Source organism: Hypomesus transpacificus, chromosome 13, assembly GCF_021917145.1.
Source record: "Hypomesus transpacificus isolate Combined female chromosome 13, fHypTra1, whole genome shotgun sequence".
Taxonomy (NCBI): domain Eukaryota; kingdom Metazoa; phylum Chordata; class Actinopteri; order Osmeriformes; family Osmeridae; genus Hypomesus; species Hypomesus transpacificus.
The window spans coordinates 11,637,892-11,661,551 of record NC_061072.1 but is presented as its reverse complement, the minus strand read 5'-3'; the positions used below and the strand labels follow the sequence as shown (position 1 = coordinate 11,661,551).

Genomic DNA, 23,660 nt, shown 5'->3' with positions numbered 1-23,660 from the left:
GTCTTTGGAGGTCTCTCTCTCACACGTCGCTGTGTAAAGTTTGGTTACCTTTGGCCTTGAAAGTTCAACCCCTCATTAATAACTGTCCACCAACATCTGCTAATGACTCTATCAATCTGTCTACCCAGCCTGTTGGCAAGCAAACCAGACATTTCATGGTTTCAATTACATTTCACAGTTTTTGTATATCTACATGGCTCAAAATTAAACAATCACCATTTGAAATTTGGTTGGATCTGCTAAAATAATGTACTGTATAATAAAAAAATATTAACAGTTGTGTGAACAATCACTCTCGAGTCTAACATAGTGGTTTGAAATGGGTGACAAAAATTTTTTTTTCATCAAGATATTCAGCTGCTCTCAAGTTGTGATATTCAGTTCACAAATTTTAAATATTTTTTGAAGCTAAAAGTTTAGCTGGATTCTGAAGATAAAATGACGACCTCACCATTCTCTCATAAACGTGAATGATGAGATCATGAAGGCCTGAGCTGGTGCTGGTCAGTGTGTCGTAGCCAGAGAGGCAGAGTCTGTGAGTAGGAGGGACACCTGACAGGCCTCCATAGGCCTGGCTGCCTGATAGCCTAACATGTGTAGTAAGAAGAAAGACATATTTGTTAAGCACATTAGCTCCCTGAGGGGGGGCGCATTGTCCTGCTAGGGAGGGGAGTCTTCAAAGCTCCCTGCCATTTCCCCCTTTCTCTCTTTACAGAGGAGGTCTGTGTGTGGGAGGCTTCGTGGGCTTCTCCATACACCCCAACAGGAACCTGCCACTGCCCTGCTCCACAGCTGAACATGCTTGGAAATGCCCAGCCTAAGCAGAAATCCTGGAGGAACAAAGGCTGGGGTGGAAGAGGGGCTGAGAAGGGCCAGAGAGAGAGTGGCGGAGAGTGGGCAGAGGATCTCCAGGCCTCCTAAGGAGACATAGCCTAAAAGCTAGAGCTGGCTCATCATTACTTTTCAGCCAGCAGGTAAAAGGACGGTGTCAAACTCCCTCCTACACTCACATTCCACTGTATTCTACCGGCCTCACAGGGATGACAGCTCACACTGGACCTGCTTCCTGCCCTCCTGACAGCTGTGGACAGAGATGGACACCTCAGCAATACAGACGGAGTGTGTGTGTGTGTGTGTGTGCGCGTGGTTGTGTATGTGTGTGTTTGTGTGTCTTTGAGTTGGTGGCAATGCGGACTAAGCATGCTGACTGTACTACAGTATACAGAATAGTATATAACTTCAGCCTTGTCATTGAAGCCAAGTGTAGGGCTATGTTCAATATAACAAATGGATCTTGTTACCCTTTGTGCACAGAGGAAAGAAAAAAGAAAGGGAGGGAAGAGAAAAATGAAAAGTTAAGATAAGAAATGAAAGAAAGGAAATGAAAGAGGGAACATGCTAAGAGAAGCTCTTTGCTCCTGAAGCGGCGTGCACTCAGAGCACCTCCCTTCATGGAACAATGATGCTACTATCACCCAGCTCTGATGCACAGTACATGAACGGACAACACCATTTTTCAATGAGTTATGACTAAAATTCACATTGGTCTGTTGTTTGGTGGGACACCCACTGAGTTCCAGTCTGATGGCTCCTTCTGGACGTCAGTGTATGGGGAACAGTAGGTCCTTGCAGAGCTGCAGAACACTAAGCCTGTTAGAATATTCATGTGTATGCTGGATAGTTGGGCTCTCTAGTCAGAACAAGGGAGTCACGCAGTCTACATAAAGTCTAATATATACACAGATAATTACACATAATAATCTTATTAATCATATGTCGTGTAGTATGGTTTGCAATGGGCTGTGCAGTAATGTTTTTAGGAGAAATGTTTTTTGGGGGGAGAAAGACAGATAGATTTATTATAAGGTAGATTTATTCTATTGTACTCATGGATTCTATTACTTTATAGTTCATATGACATTTATTTTAATCTGATACTCCACTTTTTAACTTTAAGGTCACAGATGGCATGGTCTAGTTCACATTTATCAAGCCTTTACCTCATAGATATCTTAGTATAAAGTGAAGCATACTATTACTGGGTAAAACGAAATGAAACAATGTGTACTAACACATATCCCCCCCCCCAAAAAAACAAAAAGAACACCACTGGACAAGAGATCTATTTTTCATAATACTGGTTCAAATTGAGGAGTGAATGTCTATCACAGTTGCTGGCATCCTGCCAAAAAAATCAGAATAGACATTTTTCTCTCCTGGGTATACGTTAGAGAAAATGGCGTGCTGGGCTTGTGTCTTGTAAATATTGCTGATAATGTCTGCAGTATCAGGTCATAATGTCCATTAGTCTGCTGCCCAGTCACAGATGACAAGACTTGAGCTCCATCTAGTGGTGTAATAGGATCTCATCCCAGTAGTTCTCATTCTCTTATTACATATACGGTGTGCTGTTTTAACTAGTATTATTGTTGAGCAAAATGTGTGAATGTGTGAATTCTAAGATCAGGCAGGTGGCAATATATGTTCATCATTAGTCTAATTAGACTTATAGGGAAGTTCGTAGACACATTGACAAGGGGGGGATCGTACGTTGCAAACCTGGCAACTATAATCGGAAATGACGCTCTGAATATAGCAACGGCTAGCGGGTTGCCCCATATTTTCTCCGTTTTTTATTCTTTGCAGTCCGACTGAACCAGAATATATGGTCGCAGAATTAGCAGGCGCCAATGACCGTCTGTGTGGGACAGCGACAACTTTCATGTCGACAACTTGTGAAGTTGACCATTTGTGAAGAATATTCAGATGGAGGTAGCAGATAGTCCTCTAAATCTTGTAAGTTTCTGTTGAAGTGATGTTGCAATATCAAGCTAGCTTGCTTGCTAACAGCTAGCTAGCCAGCTATGAAATGCTAGCTAGCTGCCTGCTTTGACAGCTGCCGCTTGTTGTTGTCAGCTAGCTAGCCTGCATAGCTGCAAGCCCTTGGATTTGGTCCTCGAAACAAAGCCATCGGTGGACATCTGGCCATGAAGCTTAGATAACTTGTTGGCTATATAACGATCTAGCTGTCAAGCAACGCATTGTTGATAGAACCAAGCTAACTCGTCTTGTATTTCATGACAATATCGGGCAAACTGTAATACAACCTTTGAACGTCCGTGACACTACTGTAGCAGTTCAATCTGTTGCAAAAGAGGAAGTAGCGAAGAAAACTTGATTTAAATATTAGCTGCTGTAGCTAGCTATATTCGGTTAGTTTTCGAAGCTAGCTTTCGAAGTTAACCTACTTGCAATGTAGCTAACATGAAGCGAAAGTGTGTGAAAGATAACCAACTGCCAGGTTTTCTTTTGTCAGACCCCCTAATCTTCTTCCAAAGTGGCCTGTAGAAAATTTAGAGGACCTGGCTTTAGATCTGATTGTCCTTTAATCATCTCTCTACTGTCATAACATGACATGTATGCAATACTGTTTGTAACGTGGATTGCTTATAACATAAAGATATTAAAAACCCTAACACCGGCTGCTCTCCCCCCTGCTTTCTTACTTGCTCCCACCACTACCCATTCTTTAGGCCCATCAGCAATGCAGGAAGGCAGATCGTCTGCTGGCAGCTGGGAAGTATGAGGAGGCTATCTCCTGCCATGGAAAGGCTGCAGGTAGGACATCACGTATGGTGGACTGTGTGACTGCAGTTACTACGAATGTGTAGCTGTCTTGTGTTTTGTTCCATGTCATTGTAAACGTCTCTGCTTCCGTCTGGCTCTCTCGCTCTCATCTTGCTCTGTCTTACTGTTGCAGACATGCTGAGGGATGCCATGATGCTGACAGAGTGTGAACAGGTGAGAGATTCTAAGCTGTCACAAAATGTTTATGCTGCATTTGTTCTCATATGAGTGCTGGAGAGAGCCAAAGAGAGAAATTGCGCTGCAATGTTATCAGTTGGTTCGACACTCTGACCTGCCACCGTCATATTGGTCAATATTTAGTAAACACACTGTAGGCTGTTAGGTAATACCTAAACTTTTTGAAAACACAGGACAGGACAAGGACCCCTCTAACACTACACTTAATTCCAGTAATAGAGGACCCACTCCCTTGATGAACCCATGTTATTTTTACAAATTTATTCTAGTCTCGATTATACATTGTCGCCATTTGGAGATGACCTACTATGAAACTGCCGGCTCATTGTTTCCAAGAACTTAAAAGAATAATACCCCTGCTAGGTACTCTGAAATGTTTCTGTGTTGACAGTTAAGGCGTGGTGCTTCAGCTGTTAATTATCGTGCCTCAGATAAGCTTTTTTCTGCTTGTGTTTGTTTAATGTTATTTGTTGTTGATTGTTTAGGCACGTTTGTCCATGGAGCTGCAGAGAGACAGCCATGTGAAGCAGCAGAGGCTGATTGAGGAGCGCTGGAAGAGAGCCAGACGAGAGGCCAAGCCCCGGGACAAGCTTCACAGCCAGTCCTCCACAGACCAACCCCAGGTCAAGGGCCAACTCCAAGCCCAGGCTCAGCCCGGCCTGCCTGGCCTCTCTCCCCCTGGTCCGGGTCAGCGCCCGGAGAGGGAGTATGACACCTGGCTGTACCTGCTCCAGAACCGGGGCTCCCCTACGCCCCTCGCCCCCTGCCAGGGCTCCAAAGCTACCAAGGACGATAAGACGCGCCTGGAGGAGCAGCAGACCACCATCGCCAACCTGCGGCGCCTGGTGGACCACCTGGTAGGGGAGAACGAGAAGCTGACGCAGGAGAGCGAGAGGCTGCGTGGCGAGAACGCCCGGCTGAGGCGCGACGCCGATGGGGCCGACACAGACTTCGTGGAACGCTCGGAGCTGTGGATGCTGCCGGGGGCAGGGGGGGGAGGAGGGGGTCAGGACAGGAAGGCCAAAGAGATCGCCATCCCCCAGCTCCCGCCTCTGGAGATGCCTTCTCAGGACATCGCTCTGGAGGACCTGCCCGCCCTGGAGCTTCCTGAGGACATCCAACACGAGCTGCGGGAGCTGATGGAGCGGGACAAGCTGTGAGAGGACAGAGACACTCTGACACACAGGTGGAAACACACACACACACAGGTACAAACCGTCTGCATCCACACGGACATACTCGCATACACGCACCCATCCACACTGGGATCAGCTTGCTCTCTTGGTGAGAGCATGGAATTGGGTGGTGGCCAGCCCGAAACTTTGAGCAAAATAACCTGTGCCTTTGAACCTTTCTCTAGTCATCCTAAAGTCACTGCATCAATGGGATATATACTAAAGAGACATGAGGTGGAAATGCTAAAGGGACAAGACTGTCACTGAAATCTAGTTGCAGTGGCCTCCTGACTGGCTGGTAGACTGACTGAACTGAAGTGTAGTTCCTCCCCTCTCTCTCTCCTCTGTTATGCTCAGTGCATCCCTCATCTTCTACAGTGTAATGTGTGCATCCTTTCATTCACGGACTCTGGTCTCTTTGATAGGTGTGTGTGTGTGTGTTATGACAGGTTCTTTTGTGTGTATATCGCTTATGTGTTGGTTGTATTTCATGTGTTGCTCTTTCTGTGAGAGGATAACAGGGAGGTCCTCTGACACCATCTGATCCTATGCAGTGAAGATGGTAGAGGAGTCTTTCTGGGTGTCTGTCGTGACTCATGGGACACCTGCAGTTTCCACTGCTCTCCTCCTGACTACTTCACACCTCCTTCTCCCCCACCTACCACCTCACTCAATGTATGACCTGGATGGGAGCTTCAATAAGCATTTATAAATAAATAACAAATATGCTGTATAAGCCCCCAAGCTCCACAATACAGCCTTTTAATGTTTCTTTGGCATTTCTATTTTTCTATGGCAGCATAAAAGCGTACAGCGTACACGTGAGAGTCGTTTTTATTTGCCTTATATAGGAAGCCTAGCTGCCTGACTAGTAGAAGCCAGTTAGCTGGTCCTGGATCTGGGCTGGTGGAGCCAGCTTCACTTCACACAGAGCAACCTAACAAAGTGCAAAGCATTTATTTTCCCTGTGTGAGGTATACTTGCTTTCCTTTATTCTGTATTATTTTAAAATTGTACTGTAATTAGTTTTTGTCAGTCGGTTGTGAGTTGATTGTGTAAAACCACAACTGCACCATTTTCAGGTAAACTTAATTCTGTTTATATTATGCAGAATGGGCATGATGACTATGTCCTTGAGATACATGAACCTTGTGTGTGTGTGTGTGTGCGTACATCAGGAGGTTGTAGCTTACTGTATATGGAACTTAAGGTCATATACTTGTGCCAGACTCGCCTGAAGACACTAACTCAACCTTGTTTAAATTTCCCAAAAATGCATCCTTCCTGCCTCATGTAATGTTGATAATAAGCTCTGGTCCAACATGATTGACATGGAAAATGCTTATTAACATATCTGGCTGCCATCCAGTGTTGTCAAATTAGTGATAGTAGTAAAGCAAGGTTGCATTTTTAGAGAAGCAGAACAAGGCCTTGGATGCAACTGCAAATGCAGTTGGACAGGAGATGTTTTTATGTAGAGGGAACCAAATCCACCATGTCCTTTTGTCTTTTATTTAATTTAAATGTAAAATTAATTATCAGTTTACAACAGTAATCAGGGTGCATCCTAGTCTTTTGGTTTTCTTTTGTATTTTGTGTGATGTAAAAATCTACAAATGTGTTATCAAATGTCATGACTGATGAATATATGTAATTTAGTCTTTTTTTGGTGATGCATGAATGACAGTGCTAGCTGTATGTATATGATTGTGAAGATAATAAAATGACTATTTTAACTTGTGCGAGGGTGTCCTATGTGGATGAGACTGGACTTAATAAGAAAGACATCATAATGTATAACCATGAGCCCGTGGCCACCATGATTACCACTAGGTAGTCCATGAGCCCGTATTCTATACAGTGTGACAGATGGCCAGCAAATGTAATCCACTTATTTATTTAGGTTTACAATGTAACCAGCAACAACTCTGAGATATCATAGAAGTTTGCCTCAATAGCATCAGAGTGGTGACAACCTCTTCCATCTAAATTGTCTGGTGAAACAAAATCTAATAACTCATTGTAAAATATAGTTTAAATCATTAGCCTCACTGCTCCCTGCTGGCATGTAGTGACCACCTACTGGTGAAACCACATGCCAATATATTGATTTAGTTCACACTTCACTACCATTTGTAATTCAACTCAAAATAATCCTCAGTCCTACTTTTAGTTTTTCAACAAACTTTTATTCATGTTTGCATGTACATATTATACAAACCCCACCCACATCATTCATACCCACACACAGGTGAACCCCAGACAAGGCTGCTTAAGTACATAAAGCTTTGGTATTAGTCTCGCTTCCATGTGAGAATATTAAAAAAGGTCCCCAAAACTGGGTAGTCAATTCTAGAATGAGATGACGCATTAAAACATTTGGAAGAAGAATGTGCAGCGGGTGGTAATTTACAATCACTTGTGTTTCTTAAGTGTCTCCAAAAAAACAGTATTGGCCTGTGGCAGGTTGTCAATACAAACACACCTAAACATCTACCACAAGCTCCTCCCCCTCTCGTGGTTGTCTACTCCCTTTCATGCTCATCAATGGTATATTATTATTTATTTAATTTTTACAAGGAATAAAGGACACTTTTGGTCTGATGTGGTAACTATGGTTTCATGTGTCAGTTTTCATTATTAGGATGTATGACTTCAATGTCTCTAAAAGGCAGCATGTCATACAAGCAGCAATAAAATATGAACTCACACCAAAACACAGGAGAAAGGCAAACTGCTGCTACTCACTAAAAATGACTCACTAAAAGAAAAGGCAGAAGCTCCACTCTAAAATACTTGTGTCTAAAATTGCATATCCAGAAAAACAAATGTACAGGTCACCCAAAAAATCGAAAATGCATTTTGTCCTCTTACCGATTGTGGTATTTATTTATCTAGATTTTGAGTAGTTTGTTTTTGTATGAGTTGCTCAATTTTGAATGTCAAGATTCTCTTTAATATAATGGAACTAGATTGGGATTGTCCTCTGGTGCTCAAAGTGCCCCAAAAAACATTCTCCCAAACTCGGAAACTCACACCAAAACAATCCAGATAAATAGCACTACAGGTAAGAGGAAGAATGTGTATTTTAGATTTTGGGATAAACTGTCCTTTTAATACTAAACACCAACAAAATCCTTAGCATTGGTTTCAAATACAGCTGTAGTTTTGACAATGAGGCTGCACACACGTGTCCATACAGAGTAAGACTTATGTAATAAATATGTTACATTTTCCATTGTTAATTTAAAAATGAGTTTGCTTACAGCATGAAAAGAAGACCCTTAAACGCATGTATGAACATCAGAAAAAGCAAGCGTCCCTTTCTGATGACATCATGCTCTGTTGTGTGAGTAGTCACTTCTTACTTCCGGTCTAAGTCATATGCCGTAGTTTACAGAGCTCAACAAAGGCCTCTTCTTGCCCTTGATCTTCAGAGATCCATATCGCACCTGTAGGAACAGCCACATAACTGTTAGTTAACTACAGTTACAGTTCAGTAAAGGTACAGTCCTTTGGTCAATAACACACCAGAGATAATCATGCACCAAAACTGACTGTCGCTTGACAAAATCAGTCACCAAAACAACAGTGAAAAGATATCACAGTGTATAAAGTATGAGTGTGTGTGTGTATGTCTTACGTCCTTGCGGCCTTTGGAACGCGTGATCTTGACACTCTGGGAACGCCTCAGGCCTCTCTGTGACACGGCCTCGTCCTCGGAGAACGTGGGCTCGGTCTCCTCGTCTGTCCTGTCATCTTGCTCATATTCATAGTAGTCTAGAGAACACACACACACACATCAGGAGAACAGATAGCACTTTACATATCTCTAGATGTGTGCGTATGTCCTGCCATTTTAACATACACACACTTTGGACAAACACAGGAGCAAGGACCTTAGGAGAACCCTGGGGCACTAACAAACGAGACACAGACTACTTTTTAGAGCCAATGCATTGTTTCCCTTTCTGTCCACTAGGTGGCAACAGCCACACAGGAACAGCTGCCACCTCCTCCAAGCCTCTTTTGTTTGTTTCCTTCCACCCACATCTGCTTCCCATTATTCCAATATCTCTGTTTCCTGGCTGCATTCACCAACCACCGGTCATTTTCCACGGTGAGTTCAGACTTCAGATTTAGCTTTAGCCTCCCTGCAACCCAAGAAAGCATTCCTATTGTGAATTTAAGCTTCATCGAGCCTAAAAGCAGTCTCATGTCAAACTGGACAGTTTCTTCATGCAAGCCCAGACTCTCCTGGTGTCCGAGCTGCAGAGCTCCCAGGCCCCAACAGTCTGACCCAGAGCCAGCAGGCCAGACTCTCATTCAATAAAGGACCTGCCATTTCCTCTGCTGTGTTCTGTAACAGACAGAGGAACAACAAGAGACCACGGTCATGCCTGGGCTAAACACATAACGACCCTCCTCCCGCATGATAACCTCCCATGTGACACTCTGACTCTCTCTGTCTCCCACGCAGCCTCTCCTAGCCTCTCCTAGCCTCTCCTGGCTTCTCCTAGCCTTTCCTGGCCTCTGCTAGCCTCTCCTGGCTTCTCCTAGCCTTTCCTGGCCTCTGCTAGCCTCTCCTAGCCTCTCCTGGCTTCTCCTAGCCTCTGCTCCTCACTGAGAACAGAACAATGGAACAGCACGTGCCAGCCAGACTCCTCATATGACCCCTGCTGCTTCGCACAAATGAGTGCATAAACACACACACCAAACAGTACACATGTCGCAAATGCTTCCCCCCCCCCCCCCCCCTTCTCTTCCATGCACAAAATAGTAATGAACATATTTCTTAATCGGTTTGACATTGACAGAAGCCCCATCTCTCCAGTCTTCATCAACGCATGGCATTTAGAAGCTCCCTGTGTGTGACAACTTCATTGCAGATACTGCCAATAGAGATGACTTGGGACATCGGCAGAATTTCAAACACGCAGGCCGGCGGCCAGCCAGGCGGTAACGCAGGCAGGCGGTAAGGAGGAGGCATTAGCATACACAGACAGAGGAGGGCATTAGGTATTCAGCTCAGCACTAGAAAGAGAGAGAGAGACAGAGTGTGCTGGGGACGGGGGGTGGCCGTCAACTGACGAGAGAGAAAAAAGAAGGAAGGAGAGAGAGAGATAGAGAGGGGGAGGAGAGAGAGAGGAGAGAGGGAAAGAGGGAGAGAGAGATTCTCTAGACCTTTAGTGTGGCTCCGACAGACATTATCACTCATTATGATACAGGAGAGCGCACACACACGCACACACACCAGAGAGCGTGATTGATCTGGTTACTTTATGGATGATGCAGAAATACAGGCAGTGGTTGTCTACATGCCTACGACTTCCAGGCAGAAAAAGAACAAAGAGTCATCCTCTGTGACTCAATCCTCCTCCTCTTCCACCAGGCTAGACAAAACCAGACCACACCAGGACAGACAAGACCTGACCAGACCAGACCATGATAAACCAGACCAAGATAGACCACATTAGACCAGACCAGAGCAGTATAGACCAGACCAGAGAGAGTACATTACAACCAACTCATATTCTGGACTTTGGCATGTTTAGAAAAGGTGGGAAAAGTGTTTTCTCTGAGTTAATGATTAAACGACCAGTATAACAAGCTTGGTGTGCTCGATTTGGAGGGCGTGTGTGGGTCTGTGCATGCGCTGCTAGGTGTGTCAAGTGGGTTGGTATGGCAGGAAGAAACAGTGCCTTGTTCCTACACGTCTCGGCATCTGAGTGACGACTGGAATATGGAAGCGTTGTGCGTGATCGCCACCCCTACCTGCGCCATCGACAGTGTCGGCAATCTGTGCCCTGCGGGCCGTGGCAGGGTTGCTGTAGCCTGGGTACAGCTGGCCAACAGCATCGTTGTGGGGGATCTGGGTCAGGTCGTGCATACTGAAACTCCTCAGCTTTTCTGTGATGGCCCCCTGTCCCTGCGCACACACACAGAAAGAGAGAAACAGACCAACATAGTTATCCTTTTGTTATAATATATGGTGCTTATGAGGACCACAGGGGCAACACTGCAACACTGGTACAAACACATGCAGATGGCTGTTGAAGGAGAGTGGATGGAGTGTTGGTGTGTCAAACCATAACAGACAGAGTATCTACTGGAGATCCACTGGGTGTTTTATACACTGTTCTCCTACATGTTAACATCAGCGAATGACTCAAAAAGGGACAGATGGTGTGTGTGCACACGCTACCATTATGTCATCATTAGTCACTAACTGTAACATGTGTACAGTACACCAGGCCGACAACTTGGCTTCACAACAACAACAAAAAAAAGGAAATGAGAGAAGTTTACAAGAAGATAAAAGCACAGACCAACAAAGACAAAAAAAAGAGAGGTGGGGGAAAAAGGACATAAGGGAAAAATGAAGTCAGACAATGGGTCTTGGTGTGGATGAGGCTACTGAAAGTGGGTGGGGGGCATATCCTCCATGCTGTCACCAGTACTGTACCTCAGAGCTGGGGGGCCAGGGGGACAGGGGGCCTAGTGGACCAGACCACAGGGCCACAGTCCCGCAAGGAGAGAGAGATGGACACCAAGGTTAGGATACACAGAGAGACAGGGCAAGGGTAGAGGAGAGGGAGAGAGGGAGGGAAAGAGGAGAGTAAGAGGGAAGGAGAAAGAGAGGGGAGAGTGTTGACTGTGTGACCAGTGGACTAGTTAATACAAAGCGAGCAGAGATGTGAGGTTTTATAAGCAGACTCCATGAGCTGTGCAGCTCAAAGCTCACAAACTTAAAGCCAAGCCGTTCTAGAGTGGAACTTTCTTTCTTTCCATTCCTCTTACTCTTACTTGCTCTCTCTATCTTCCATGTTCTCTTTTATATCACCCACCCCTAGCTTTTGATCTCTCTCACTCCTCAAAGCTACCCCCCCCCCCTTCTCTCCATTCCCTCACCTACCCTCCCTCGCTCTACTTCCTGAGGCAGAGCAGAAACAGTGTTGGAGTGTGCTTTCAGTCCAAACCACGGTTAGGAAACCGTGGATATTCCTCTCCACTCGTCTCGCAGCGGGCCTAAGTCGAGAGAACTCCCTATATCCTGCTCTTGTAATATTTAGCCACTGGAGTTGCATAATATAATACTATTCATCTCATATCAATCTTTTATGGTCAGCGGAGCCCTATCCAAACATATCTGAGTTCACAAGAGCCCTGGAAGATTAATAGCACTAGACTCCGGGAGATCTTATTATCGCCAAGCAGCTTATGAGCCATTCACTTGTGTTGTGTCTCAGAGAGAGATATCAGTGTGCAATGCTGATGCAACCACAGTAGGCTTCCCTAGTATAGTAAAAAAAACAAAAAGGGGGGGGGGTGGAGGGTACAGTCTGGAACGAGCCTCTGTGTCATCGCACCTTGGAGAGAGACAGTCTCGCCCACACACACACACACAATACACGCATACTCCCACTCCTACTCACTCACACCACAAGGACATGCACACTTCTGTGAGCAGAAGCATTCAACACAAACCCCCCCCCCCACACACACACACACAAACTAACCCTTACAGCTTTGCACTTGCCTTGACAGCTGCGGAGACAGCTGCAGTCGCTGCTATACTTAGGCCCTGCTTGCCGAAGTTTACCATGGTCTCGTAGCTCCGCTCCTTGGCCTGGACAATGTAGTCATCTATCTCCTGCACAACACAGGACAAGAGAGGCTGAGTGCTTGCAACAGAGAGTGTGGGCGTGCAAGTAGGCCTTCGTGGTCAACCCATACTCAAGAAATGACCAGTGTCAAATATATATCTATAGTCTCTGAACAAATAAGAGACACCTTCCAGTGTGCATCGTCATGTGGGGGGGGGGGGGGAGAGAGAAAGAGAGAGAGAGATAGAGAGGGGTAGTATTACCTGCTCTCTGGAGGACAGGAGAGGGTGCAGACACTTCCTGTAGATGAGGCTGGCTCCTCGTGTGTAGGGGGACAGCAGCCAGATGACAAACGCTATCTTGATCTCATAATAAAGAGGAAACCTACCCACACACACACACAAATTATCACCAAACATCCAATTAATCATTGCATATAATCAGACTCATTAAAACTGTATTCCCACACATTAATTTCCCAAGTTCCCCAATTAAAAGTACGGCAACTTCATTTCAATAAACCTTGATTGGTTTCTTCTGGTTTCCCTGACCAGGGACAACATACCAATCAAAAAAAGGCTCTGGGATTCCTTGTTGGTTTGCATTAACACAATCAGTGGCAATCAACCGAAATGAGAGCATTAACAAACTAATGTTGATGTGTTAACTAATCACATTAACTAACCAATATAAGTACGTGTGTTCCAAGTCTTACCAGACTAGTGTGAGGTCTGTAATGGTCTCTACCACGGTGTAGAGAGCAAACACGATCCAGTACATCATCCAGCGCACCTGAGGGGGACAAGCAACAGGATCAATAGATAATAATCATTGAAATGAACATTACTGGGATCACGAGCGATATCAATATCATTTTGTTAATCTAAATGACTGTGGTGATCACATGACCCCAATACAGGCCACCTTGGTTCAGCTGGAGAGGAGAGGAGCCAGGAAACAGAAAACCTCCAGCCAGACAGAGACGGTCCCTAACCACCCTACTTGGTATTCCCTTCCATCTCTCCCCATCTACCTCTCCACCACAACACAGGGGCTTTCTATTGCATTTCAATTTCAAAAGGTAAAGTGGGGCGGACAGACAGACAGAGACTGACAGACAGACATAGAGAGGCTTGCTGGCTCTAGCCCCCAGCCTAGGCAGGCATGTGTGTCTCTGGAGGTATTAGCCGATGTGTTCAGCCTGAGTGAGCTCAGTCAGATGAATGTGGGCTGGGCTGTTCACAGCAGGAATTAGCGGCCTGACAGGCAGCCTAGCCCAGGCTCAGGGCTCAGAGCAGGCTCAGGCCCTTGCCTTTTAATTGGTGGCCTCACAGTGAACTCCCAGCAGCCCTGTGACTCGCCATGGGGGTGATCAATGCACTGCACCCAGGACAGGGCGGAGGGAGGGAGAGGATGAGGGAGATGGAATAATAATAAAAGGGAGAGAGAGAAGATAAAAAATAGAGGGAGATAAAAGAGAGAGAGGAACACAGAAAGAGAGAGAATTGTATTAGGCCTAGTCTATCCAATCGACAAGTGAGTCAATCTTATTCTCTTCTCACCATTGATCTTTCTCTCTCTGACAGTTTTACATCCAGTCATGGGGTTCATAACATTAGGGTCTGACCTCTGACCACACAGAATGATAAATAGCCTGTAGCCTCCATTTCAGCTACAGGCATAGGATATTACCAATCAAGAAATACATTGTTTGACTATGTTTCAGTGCGCTGTTTAGTAAAAACACAAATTCAACTATCTGAAACATTCAAATTGCTTTACTGTTGGTTATAAAATGGTCTGAGACTCAATTTGGTTCTATCTGTGGATATCCTAGCCTCTTTAACCACAGTAGACATAGCTATCGGGCATGAAATAAACTAGCTGGCAACGAAACTGTTCCACTCCAAACCAAGCATTGATTCACAGTAGTTCAGCTGTAAACAGACCATGGGAGTGGAACAGTGTAGCCCAGAGGTGTAAACACATGAGCTGTTGAACTTGTTTGAACTACATTATTCATTAGATGACAGCCAGGAGCCATGGTGACCTGCAGTGAGCCCCACTGCTCTAATGACACACTACACCTGTGAGATGAATGAACCTGAAACACCAAGACAAAAATGTGAATGAAATAAGATTACTGAGGTAAATAAGAGAGTAAAATCACCACCTTAATGTGTGCCAATTTAAGCCTATACTTTAAGTGTACTATGGATACAGTTAAGCTATGCTCCTTACACAAGAACAATACTGTGCTTTGAAGAAATCTTCTCACCTTTTATATCTAGGCTATAAACGATATAACAAGGTCCGAGTGAGATCTTTCCTTTGATCTTAAACCCATTTTCACCCCACTTCAGAACAAACCCTCCTCTAGCAGCATAAAACTATAAGCTAGCAACACAAAGCAGGATCTATCCAGGGCTATTCTGGGTCAACTCAGAGCAGAGTTTTTCTCAATTACTACTCTGACATTTACTGCGTGTTTGAAGACAAACTAGACCGCAGCCGCCGTGACATGTTCTAAACGGCCCTGGCTGGCGGTGGAATGCTCTTGTTTATTCCCTTTCCACAGAAACCAACAGTTAAATGGGCCTGCAAACTCAGTTAAATTAACTCTCCACCTAGAAAACTTGTGAGGAGAACATTCTCTAAGTAGCATTCTAAAGGCAGCCTTTCCTGAACTCTTCATGGGCCGGTAAATGTGTTTAATCACTTGAACTTATCTGGATAAACTTAATTTAAACGGGACAACCATTGAAACCAGCCTTGTTGAGTAGCTGTACTGCACTAATATTACTGACACACTGTCCATGATCTGATAGTTCATGTCAGCCCTTGCCATTTCCCCCTCATCCTAATGTGCAAAGTTAGTGGTTCTTCTTGAGCTCTACAGCAGTCAGATTATTACAGAGTTTGGATCTGATTAAGTTGGCATCCAGAAGGAAAGCAGAGACAATGCTGAATATAGCCAACAGCCTTGCTAGCTAATCTTAACATGTATAAATGTAACCAGCCAACTGCTAGAGCTAAGCTAATGCTTCTGTAGGCAATCTTGTTAGTCACGTCAAAGCCACCTTTCCTAGCTAATCTTTTTTTGCCGAACCTGCTGTCAACAAATGTCCTCGCCAAGTCACTTCTGTATCTTGTAGGTAAACTGCAATGAGTTACATTACACAACTGCAATTTTACCCACCCCACTTTCTTTGTTGCACATGCAATGCATGGCTCAGCAGTAAAGTGATGTTCAACTTGTGATAAGGTTATGTGATGTAATGGAGCTTATGCGCCCTAAAAGACAGAGAGTCCTATGGACATTTACTGTAGCAAGCTATGCTTGACAGATAAGATGCTTTAGTAACAGATAGTGTGACAGGCAGACAGGCAAGCCTTTACAAGGAGTGGAAGATGAGGAGGAAGGTTATAGAGTTGGAGGGGGGGGGAGGAGTAGAAAGATAAAGCAGAGAAGTGCAGGAGGGGGGGGAGGAGGAGGTGGAGAGCGGATGAAAGAAAGATAGGCGGCTGGTGCTGGGTGCAGAGAAAGGAAGGCTGGAAGGTAGCGAGTCGTCTGTTCGCGCCTGAGGGCTCCTCTGTCCTGGTGAACCTTTTCCCAGTAGGAACACACTGCTCTACACTGCTGCCTGCCACTGGAACCAGCTGAAGCAATCAGATGTCAGACTGAGCTGCACACCAATCTCCCGAGGACGCAGCACAAGTCTACTTTTACATGAAAGAATAGGGAAAAAAGGAAGACTAGACAAGCAATCTTCCCATCAGAAGCACAGAGCAGACTGTTCAGAACACACTGTTCCACATCCCTTTCACACCTTTTGATGTTTTTGCTCTGAGTTATCTGTAAACACATTACAATGCTGGAGAATGAAGATAGACAGATCTTCTGCCAAGATCTTCTGCTCTCTCTACCCGTCTGAAAGGTCAAACCATTGTTGTCTATAAATGACACGAGGGTTGGCAGGAGCTAAATCAGCCTACCAAGTGGGCACCTGCTCAGGTCATTCATTTAAGGACAAACATGAGCACAAAGAGCACTGCAAACGAGACCGGGAGGGTGTGTTTGGGGGAGGGAGGAAAACAGAACAGGATATAAGGAATGAGAGAGAAAGACAGTGACATGTCTGGGCTTGTACTGAGCAGTCAGTGAACCCACCCAGGTATAAACTACTATATGACATTTAGATGTGTTACCTAATCAGACCCGACATTCCCATACAGACATTTGTTTGCGACCCAGTCATAACCTACCCAGCAATAAGATAAATGTATTCCTACTTACATATTCCTTGACGTTTTTGGTCTTCACTGCTTTGTAAGAGTAGTAGGCCGGATACAGGGTGCCAAAGACCAGCCTGTGTACAACAGAGAAGAGGATTCATGAAGAATCAATTATCACAATACATTATTAGACTAAATGTTGAGTTCTGAGCCGAATCTACACAACATCCGACTCGTATAAAGACCGCAGTGTTTATGCAGTGGTCGATGTTTTCCAGCAAGTGTTCCTCCTTGCTATTCTGCCAGCGAAACCATTTGCAGGACAAAGAGTCCCTTTTCTCCCTCTTAGAAGACCTTTGAGACTCGACAGCACTATTGTAGTCATACCTTGTAAAACAAGTCTGACAGTGTCCTCACACACACAGTGTCTGAGTGTGCGAGGCCACTCTGACTGCCAGGCAGTTACCATGGCTATTTGCATGTGTGGCCTGCAAACCCAACCAATGTAATGGTGCATTTAGCAATGCAAAAACACTGAACGGTAAACAACGCTCACAAAGACACGATCACAATGACTATGCAGAAGCTTTGGTTCAGAGAAGGCCTCTAGATCGGATCGAGTCATTCTGGTGCCCTTGACAGATGTGATGTAGAGGACACTCCCTGACATTTCAGATTGTAACTTAAGCTCCATCCCTGAGCCAGGCAGTCACTCTGCTGTACAAGTGCACTCAGCAGCATCACTATTTAAGTGACCATACTTTCCTTTGCCTTGCAGGCTTTCCGAAAGCCACATTTAACTGTGACCCAGTGTTGAACCTCCTCCAACATTGACAGTAGTGCCAATATGGCCTGGTGTAACATAGGCGGCCTTACAGCTTTAACCGTCAAGGCGAGGAAAGATAGGAAATGACTTTCTACTCAAGCTTGCTATTACAGCATATCTCTGTCTGGCTAGCTCCATATCTGAAAAACACAGAATGATAAATCATCTGGTCTGCACAGATTCCTGTGAGTTACAGAACATCATGACAGAACACTTTTGTAAGAGACATTGACTAATACACAGGTTTTCCACCTTAACCCCCCAGGAGTTGAGTTGATGTGGACTAGTGTCGAGAGAGAGAGAAGGGGCAGAGTATTTATACAACGGTGAAACTCTCCCCTAGTTTTATGTTTCATGGCCTCCATCCAAAGATCCACCTCAGCCAGGCAAGAGGCCGCTGTTTATTTTCCTGCTGTTTCCATGGAGACAGCCGAACAGATTGTAGGCAGGCCACGGTTGTCCCCCCCCCCCCCCCATACACACACTATCATCACTCTCCATCCAACAATGGTCTCTAAGCTACAGTGGACCTCGTCCTCACAACAAGGGTGTAACAAGCTGAAATTTGAATGTCTGTATAACTGCTAATCTGGTACTTGTATTAATGGTGGCCTGTTGTCAGGTTAATAACAGGTATTTCTCTGCTCATTTGGCCGCAGAGCTAATCAGCTTTGACTGCCAGAGTCATTTCGCCTCCTTTTCCACCCACAACAATGAACAAAACACTGTCTGGGTTTAATAACAGCATTCAAGCTGCATGGTCTTGAGTGACTAACCCATCCTAAACACACCCTTCGCGGGTAATTCAAAATGCACTCTTCAGTTTATAGTGTTTGCGCCTTTTTTGCAACACACCCACACTAGTCCAAGGAAAGCAAATATGCAGCCACTTGATTGACAGAGTAACAACGACACTGCAGCAGGTAGGCTATTATTAACATCTGCTCTGGGGCTCTCCTTCATACCAGGAAGTGAAAAGTTCCCAGGGATAACGCTCTTACGGACAAACCTAGCTTACCACTTAACTGGCTAACACTATTCCCCTGCTGCCACATTATCAATACAATCGGTGAAACGTTCCAATGGAAAGCAACTCAGTCTACTGAGACTGTGAGTGTTAAAGCAGGGAAAAAAGGGGGGCTTGTCTCAAGGCGGCCAACTCAAGTGCTGTCTGCCCACGGATTGGAAACAGCCAAACAGCAATGCACATGAGTAAAAGGAAAATCCACTTGTCATACAAGCTTATTTACTGGAACATTTTACTAGGACCCAACCATCTCAGCCATGCTATAACCCCTCACCTGGAACATGAGCAACAGTACCGGTAATAGGAACATTGGCCAGCAAACAACAGTTGGTGTAACTTACAACATGGCAGCATAATAAATAGCATGGTAGAAGACACATGTAACTGATAAGCTAGAGTTCTTGGGTAAATAGATAAGGGTCCTGCCTGAAGCTCGCTGTGTTCCACATCAGCTATTTACTATATCTGGTAGAGCAGTTAATTGGCTATGCTGCAATGTAACTGTGGAACACAAAAATCCATGTTCAGGACAACAGAAAGTACTGATGTACTGAGTACAAATGCAATGCCATAACTAATCCAGCTGACAGAGACACCTGTCAGAGAAGCATGTGACTATCGTGCATTACATACTCTACCACAACTAGATCTGAGTATTAATACTCTGTAACTTTGAAAATCGCTGAACAAAATAGGTTAAAGTATACTGCTAAGCCAAAACATTCAGGTCTCTGGTGTGTAATAAGGATTCAGGCAGAACCCAGAGACATATTGTTTACCTGTCTGTGTCTGAGAAACAAAATGTCCCTTCCACTGCTAGTGAAAAATGAAGACTACACAATAGCCCTCATCTCAAAGAAAACAACCAGACTGTAGCCTGCAGCCCACTACCTATCCAGCGTCTGTTCTCACAGAGAAGGGCATCTCTCCATTAAACCACACATGAGAAGGAAATGAGGGCCCGCCGAGAACTTTCTTAAAACAATTTTTGTGAAAACTAGGGGCCTCTCTGGTCTCTGGCAGCCAAGCAGCTGAAAAAATAAACCCCTCCAACGGGCCCTGACATTCTGCTCTAGGTCAACTTTCCTGGTTTCCTGACACTGTACACCTCTGGCTCCTAGCGTGCACACAGGGCTGGGAACTGAGCCAGATGGGGAGAGAGAAGGGCTGCAGGGGAGAATTCTAAAGATCCACAGATCTGGAGTTCCAAGTTCCAACATCTGGTTTCAGATCAAGACCAGGAGAGAGACTGATTACTTTTCCCCTTCAGAAAATACAGGGGCGGGCCGGGCCAGTTGCTCACTGGTTAAGCGTGTGTACCACAGTTTGATTTCAGATTTGGGCCATTTCCTGCATTTCCTCCCCTCTTTCTCTCCTGTACATTTCCCATCTCAAACTGTCACTATCCAGTAATGCATACCAATGCCCCCCAAAAAATATATCTTAAACTTAAAACAGAAAGGAATTGTTTTGCTACAACATCATAGCACAACTTTGCTCCATTCAGCCATGTAGGCCCGCCCTACATGTCGTAGGCTATGCCCAGGCACTGACCTTACACCGAGCAGATTGTTAAACTGGTTTTAAGAAATTAACTATTACGCTAACCTAACAAGATAAGTATGCCTTGATTGCCAATCAAAGATAGGAAAGTTCCTGTAGGTTACAAAATCAATTATGTATTAGCCTAGAAAATATGCAAACAGCAACTGGGAATACTACGTCTAAACTACTACTACTACTCTGTCTCATGTAAAAGCAAGTGAAACACCTTGACAGTTACTGATCTGGGAGTGTTAAGCCCTGTCAACCGTCATGTTCTATCTCAGCAGTCCAGATAAACTTGTTATACACGCATCGCTGAAGAATGGGATCTTGGGATCTTGTGACTCAGAGTGAAGAAAAGTGTATTAGACTGTGGGTGGAAAATTTGCTAGAATACCTGTGTTTACAGCTATGTTTTATTATTGATGATTAAATGAACCACTTAAATAACCAGCCCTGGACTTGATATGTATATAAATACCTGAGTTATGTTGCTACCAGAATAGGAGCTACTCCTATTGACTATTTTTGAATTCACCTCATGTGGGCTATAAATACACTGAGTGACTAGCTTATTCCAAGTTGGTTTCTTCATGTTTGTTTGAAGCTCAATATGAAATATTGGAATCAAATGTATCTATCACTTGTCTTAAAAGGCAGACCAGAATCATTCACACCATACTGAATGTGATGGGTAGGTGTAGGCACTTGGAGACATGAAAACAAGAAGACATGGTAAGACAAGAGATAATCATTACGACAACCAATAACAATCTCTTCTCTCCTCCCACCTGGTACAGAATTCCCGTCTGTCCGGCCAATGGACGTTAACACATTTTCTCCCAGAATGTACCACCACATGTCTACATTGCTAGTTAGCTATATTAGCGGGCTAAAGTATTCTTCAGAACTATTATTGTTGGATGGGGCCTGCTACTCAAGTTAGCTTTCTACCTCCACATAGCTTGATAACTATATTGGTTTCAAAAATGGCTGTGATAGCATCTTCCACAACTAACTACTAATAAACACGTTGGCCACTACATCAACTAACTCATTAATAGTGGTACGTATTTTTTATTGGAGATTGTAGCCTATAAGATAACCCTCTAATGAGCTCATTTCCCTTAAAGGAAAAACTCTGAGCAGCTAGCTAGGCGTATTAAAGTGTGTAACAACTAAGGCAGCTAGACAAGACAGCTAGCATTATCTAAAATGTATGCTAGCTAGTGCTAACTAGACAAACAAAGTTGGGACCCAATGTCATCCATTCACGCGAACACATTCCCCAACCCATTAGCTAACTAGCTATCTGTTAGCTGCTAGCTGACTTTCTGTTTACTGTAAATCAAAAGGTCTACTTACACAACGGTTCTTGAGATCATCCACGACACCATATTCTTAAGCGTGGCCGCGTGAGAGGGAAGACAACCGGGTCCCTGGGTGTTGAAAGATACACCGGGGCGGTACCGTGGACACCAAGCTAACGTTAGCTAACAGCTAACATAAACTTCGAGACAGAACTTCGTTAACGTTCTGAGGCTAAAAGCAAACTTCGAAGAAACATAATAGCCTACTCATCTCCGTAAAAGAAAACGTCCAGTTATTACATTTGGTAATGGAGCCATAAAACAAGGAAAGCGCACAATTAAATCCTTTGTTTTGTTATTTATTTAATCACCCTCTCAATTCCTCCGGGTCTAACACCTCTCATCTCTTCTCTGTTCCTGGCACGCAAAAAAGGTGTTCCAGCAGTTGGTGACGTCATTGACAAGGGCAAACCTCCTGGTCAATGTGATTGGACAGTTACGTTTGTTTACACCAATAACCAACAACTATTGGTTCGTATTGGAGTCCCTTACGGTAATGCAGCGAACTCTATGTTTCCTTCCCTGATTGGCGAAAAAGCTCTTCGTGGCGAAAGTGGACCATTGGGTGAACACAGCGATGAACGGCATGGTTTCTAATTCAACCGCTGTTGTTGCGAGGAAGTACAGTTAAATAATATCCTCATTGGTTAGCTGGCATTGATTGAAAAATGAATACATTACAATGGGTCAGTGCGCAGCAGTGCAGTAAAGAATTATCAGAAAATTTATTATGGAAACGGATTAATCTTGTGTATCTAGTGAATAAAGTCCTAAACTATTTTATCACAGTAATGGACCAGACAGCATGGAGTTATGATACATCAACATTTCCCAAACATACCGTGTGGATTGTCAATTCTACAGTCAATCATGCTGCTGTGCACTGACAAGTCTGGCTGATAGAGAACATCAACAATATTTGCGTGGTTACATCAGTGTGTCCAGGGGATAAGGGATGCCAGGCTAAACAAACACAGAAACAATTCCCTATGCATAGCTCCAAATTAGTCAATAATTCACACAATTATAGTTTTCAAGTTTTATTCAACCCTTGATTGAAGCTAGCAGAGATACTCAAGATCACCAAACGCATTCTACCTTTGTCGCTGTCTCTCCGATTGCAATCACAGGTGTTCAAGAGGTTTGAAAATTAGATTGGTGGTGGTGAATGAAGAGATAAGATAGGCGGTCGCCTTTAGCTGTCTGGCTACAGCACATCTCGTGTTTGACTCTAGTTTTGTAGTGCTCTCTAGAGAACGTATTTATGACCAGGCACGGCTTAACAACCGTCTCAGGAGCACAGTGATTTGTGATTCTATCAGCAGCGGGATATCTTTCTCCATCTCCCGCCCTGACCCGAAAGTGACATAGAGCTGATTGCCTCCAGTGTACCTGCTTTAAATGGCATTGCACAGCATTGTGACAGCACCCCTTCTCTTTTATAGTCAGCACAGCACAGCACACAAAACACAACCCATAAGGTCTGCCTGAGATGAGCAATAGAGCCGGCTATGGGTACTGAACGAATCCACCTTGCCGCGAAAAATATATACAATATTTGTAGTCACATTATTATTAGTAAAGAATTATAGAAAACCAAATAATTTTTTGTGTTAACGCTTATCCTCAACCTGTACTCTCTGGACCCTTTACAAAACAATGTATATTACAATATAAGAGGTCTTAAATTTAATTAGTTTTTTATTGTAACAGTGATGCCAATAGAAGTTTAAACATAATATAATAAAATAGTGTCTCTGTTTACACCACTGCAACATAGTTTTGTATAGGTATTTCATTTGCGATGCATTGATATTTATCAGAATGACAATTGATATGGTATGTTTTAGTATTTTTCTACAAACTGAAGTCATCTTCATTTTTCGGACGCTAAATGTTTTCCTTTCCTATAACAGTTTTTTCTTCAGAGCACTACTTGACAGGGAAAGTCAACGGAGAGGTTTGTGTCTGGCGGATGGAGAAGTCTGCTGCTGCGGTTTTCACGGTTGCATGCCTTGGGAAGCGGAGGGACACACATTGTACGATTGC

The 23,660-nt window shown here is 44.3% G+C and overlaps 2 protein-coding genes across 2 annotated transcripts; one reads left to right on the top strand and one right to left on the bottom strand.

Annotated features, from left to right (window-relative positions):
* The first annotated feature begins 2,601 nt into the window (after nucleotides 1-2,601).
* On the top strand, nucleotides 2,602-6,742 carry nrbf2b (nuclear receptor binding factor 2b). Its single transcript, XM_047031981.1, has 4 exons — nucleotides 2,602-2,796; nucleotides 3,534-3,618; nucleotides 3,761-3,801; nucleotides 4,311-6,742. The coding sequence occupies exons 1-4, from the start codon at nucleotides 2,767-2,769 to the stop codon at nucleotides 4,983-4,985; spliced, it is 831 nt and encodes a 276-aa protein (XP_046887937.1). The 5' UTR covers nucleotides 2,602-2,766; the 3' UTR covers nucleotides 4,986-6,742.
* Nucleotides 6,743-7,167: 425 nt separating this feature from the next.
* reep3b (receptor accessory protein 3b) lies at nucleotides 7,168-21,992 on the bottom strand. Its single transcript, XM_047031982.1, has 8 exons — nucleotides 21,607-21,992; nucleotides 16,905-16,977; nucleotides 13,323-13,399; nucleotides 12,871-12,991; nucleotides 12,541-12,654; nucleotides 10,776-10,929; nucleotides 8,644-8,780; nucleotides 7,168-8,452 (listed from the first exon to the last, which is right to left on the bottom strand). Exons 1-8 carry the CDS (start codon nucleotides 21,636-21,638, stop codon nucleotides 8,381-8,383), a joined length of 780 nt encoding a protein of 259 aa, XP_046887938.1. The 5' UTR covers nucleotides 21,639-21,992; the 3' UTR covers nucleotides 7,168-8,380.
* Between the last annotated feature and the right edge of the window lie 1,668 nt (nucleotides 21,993-23,660).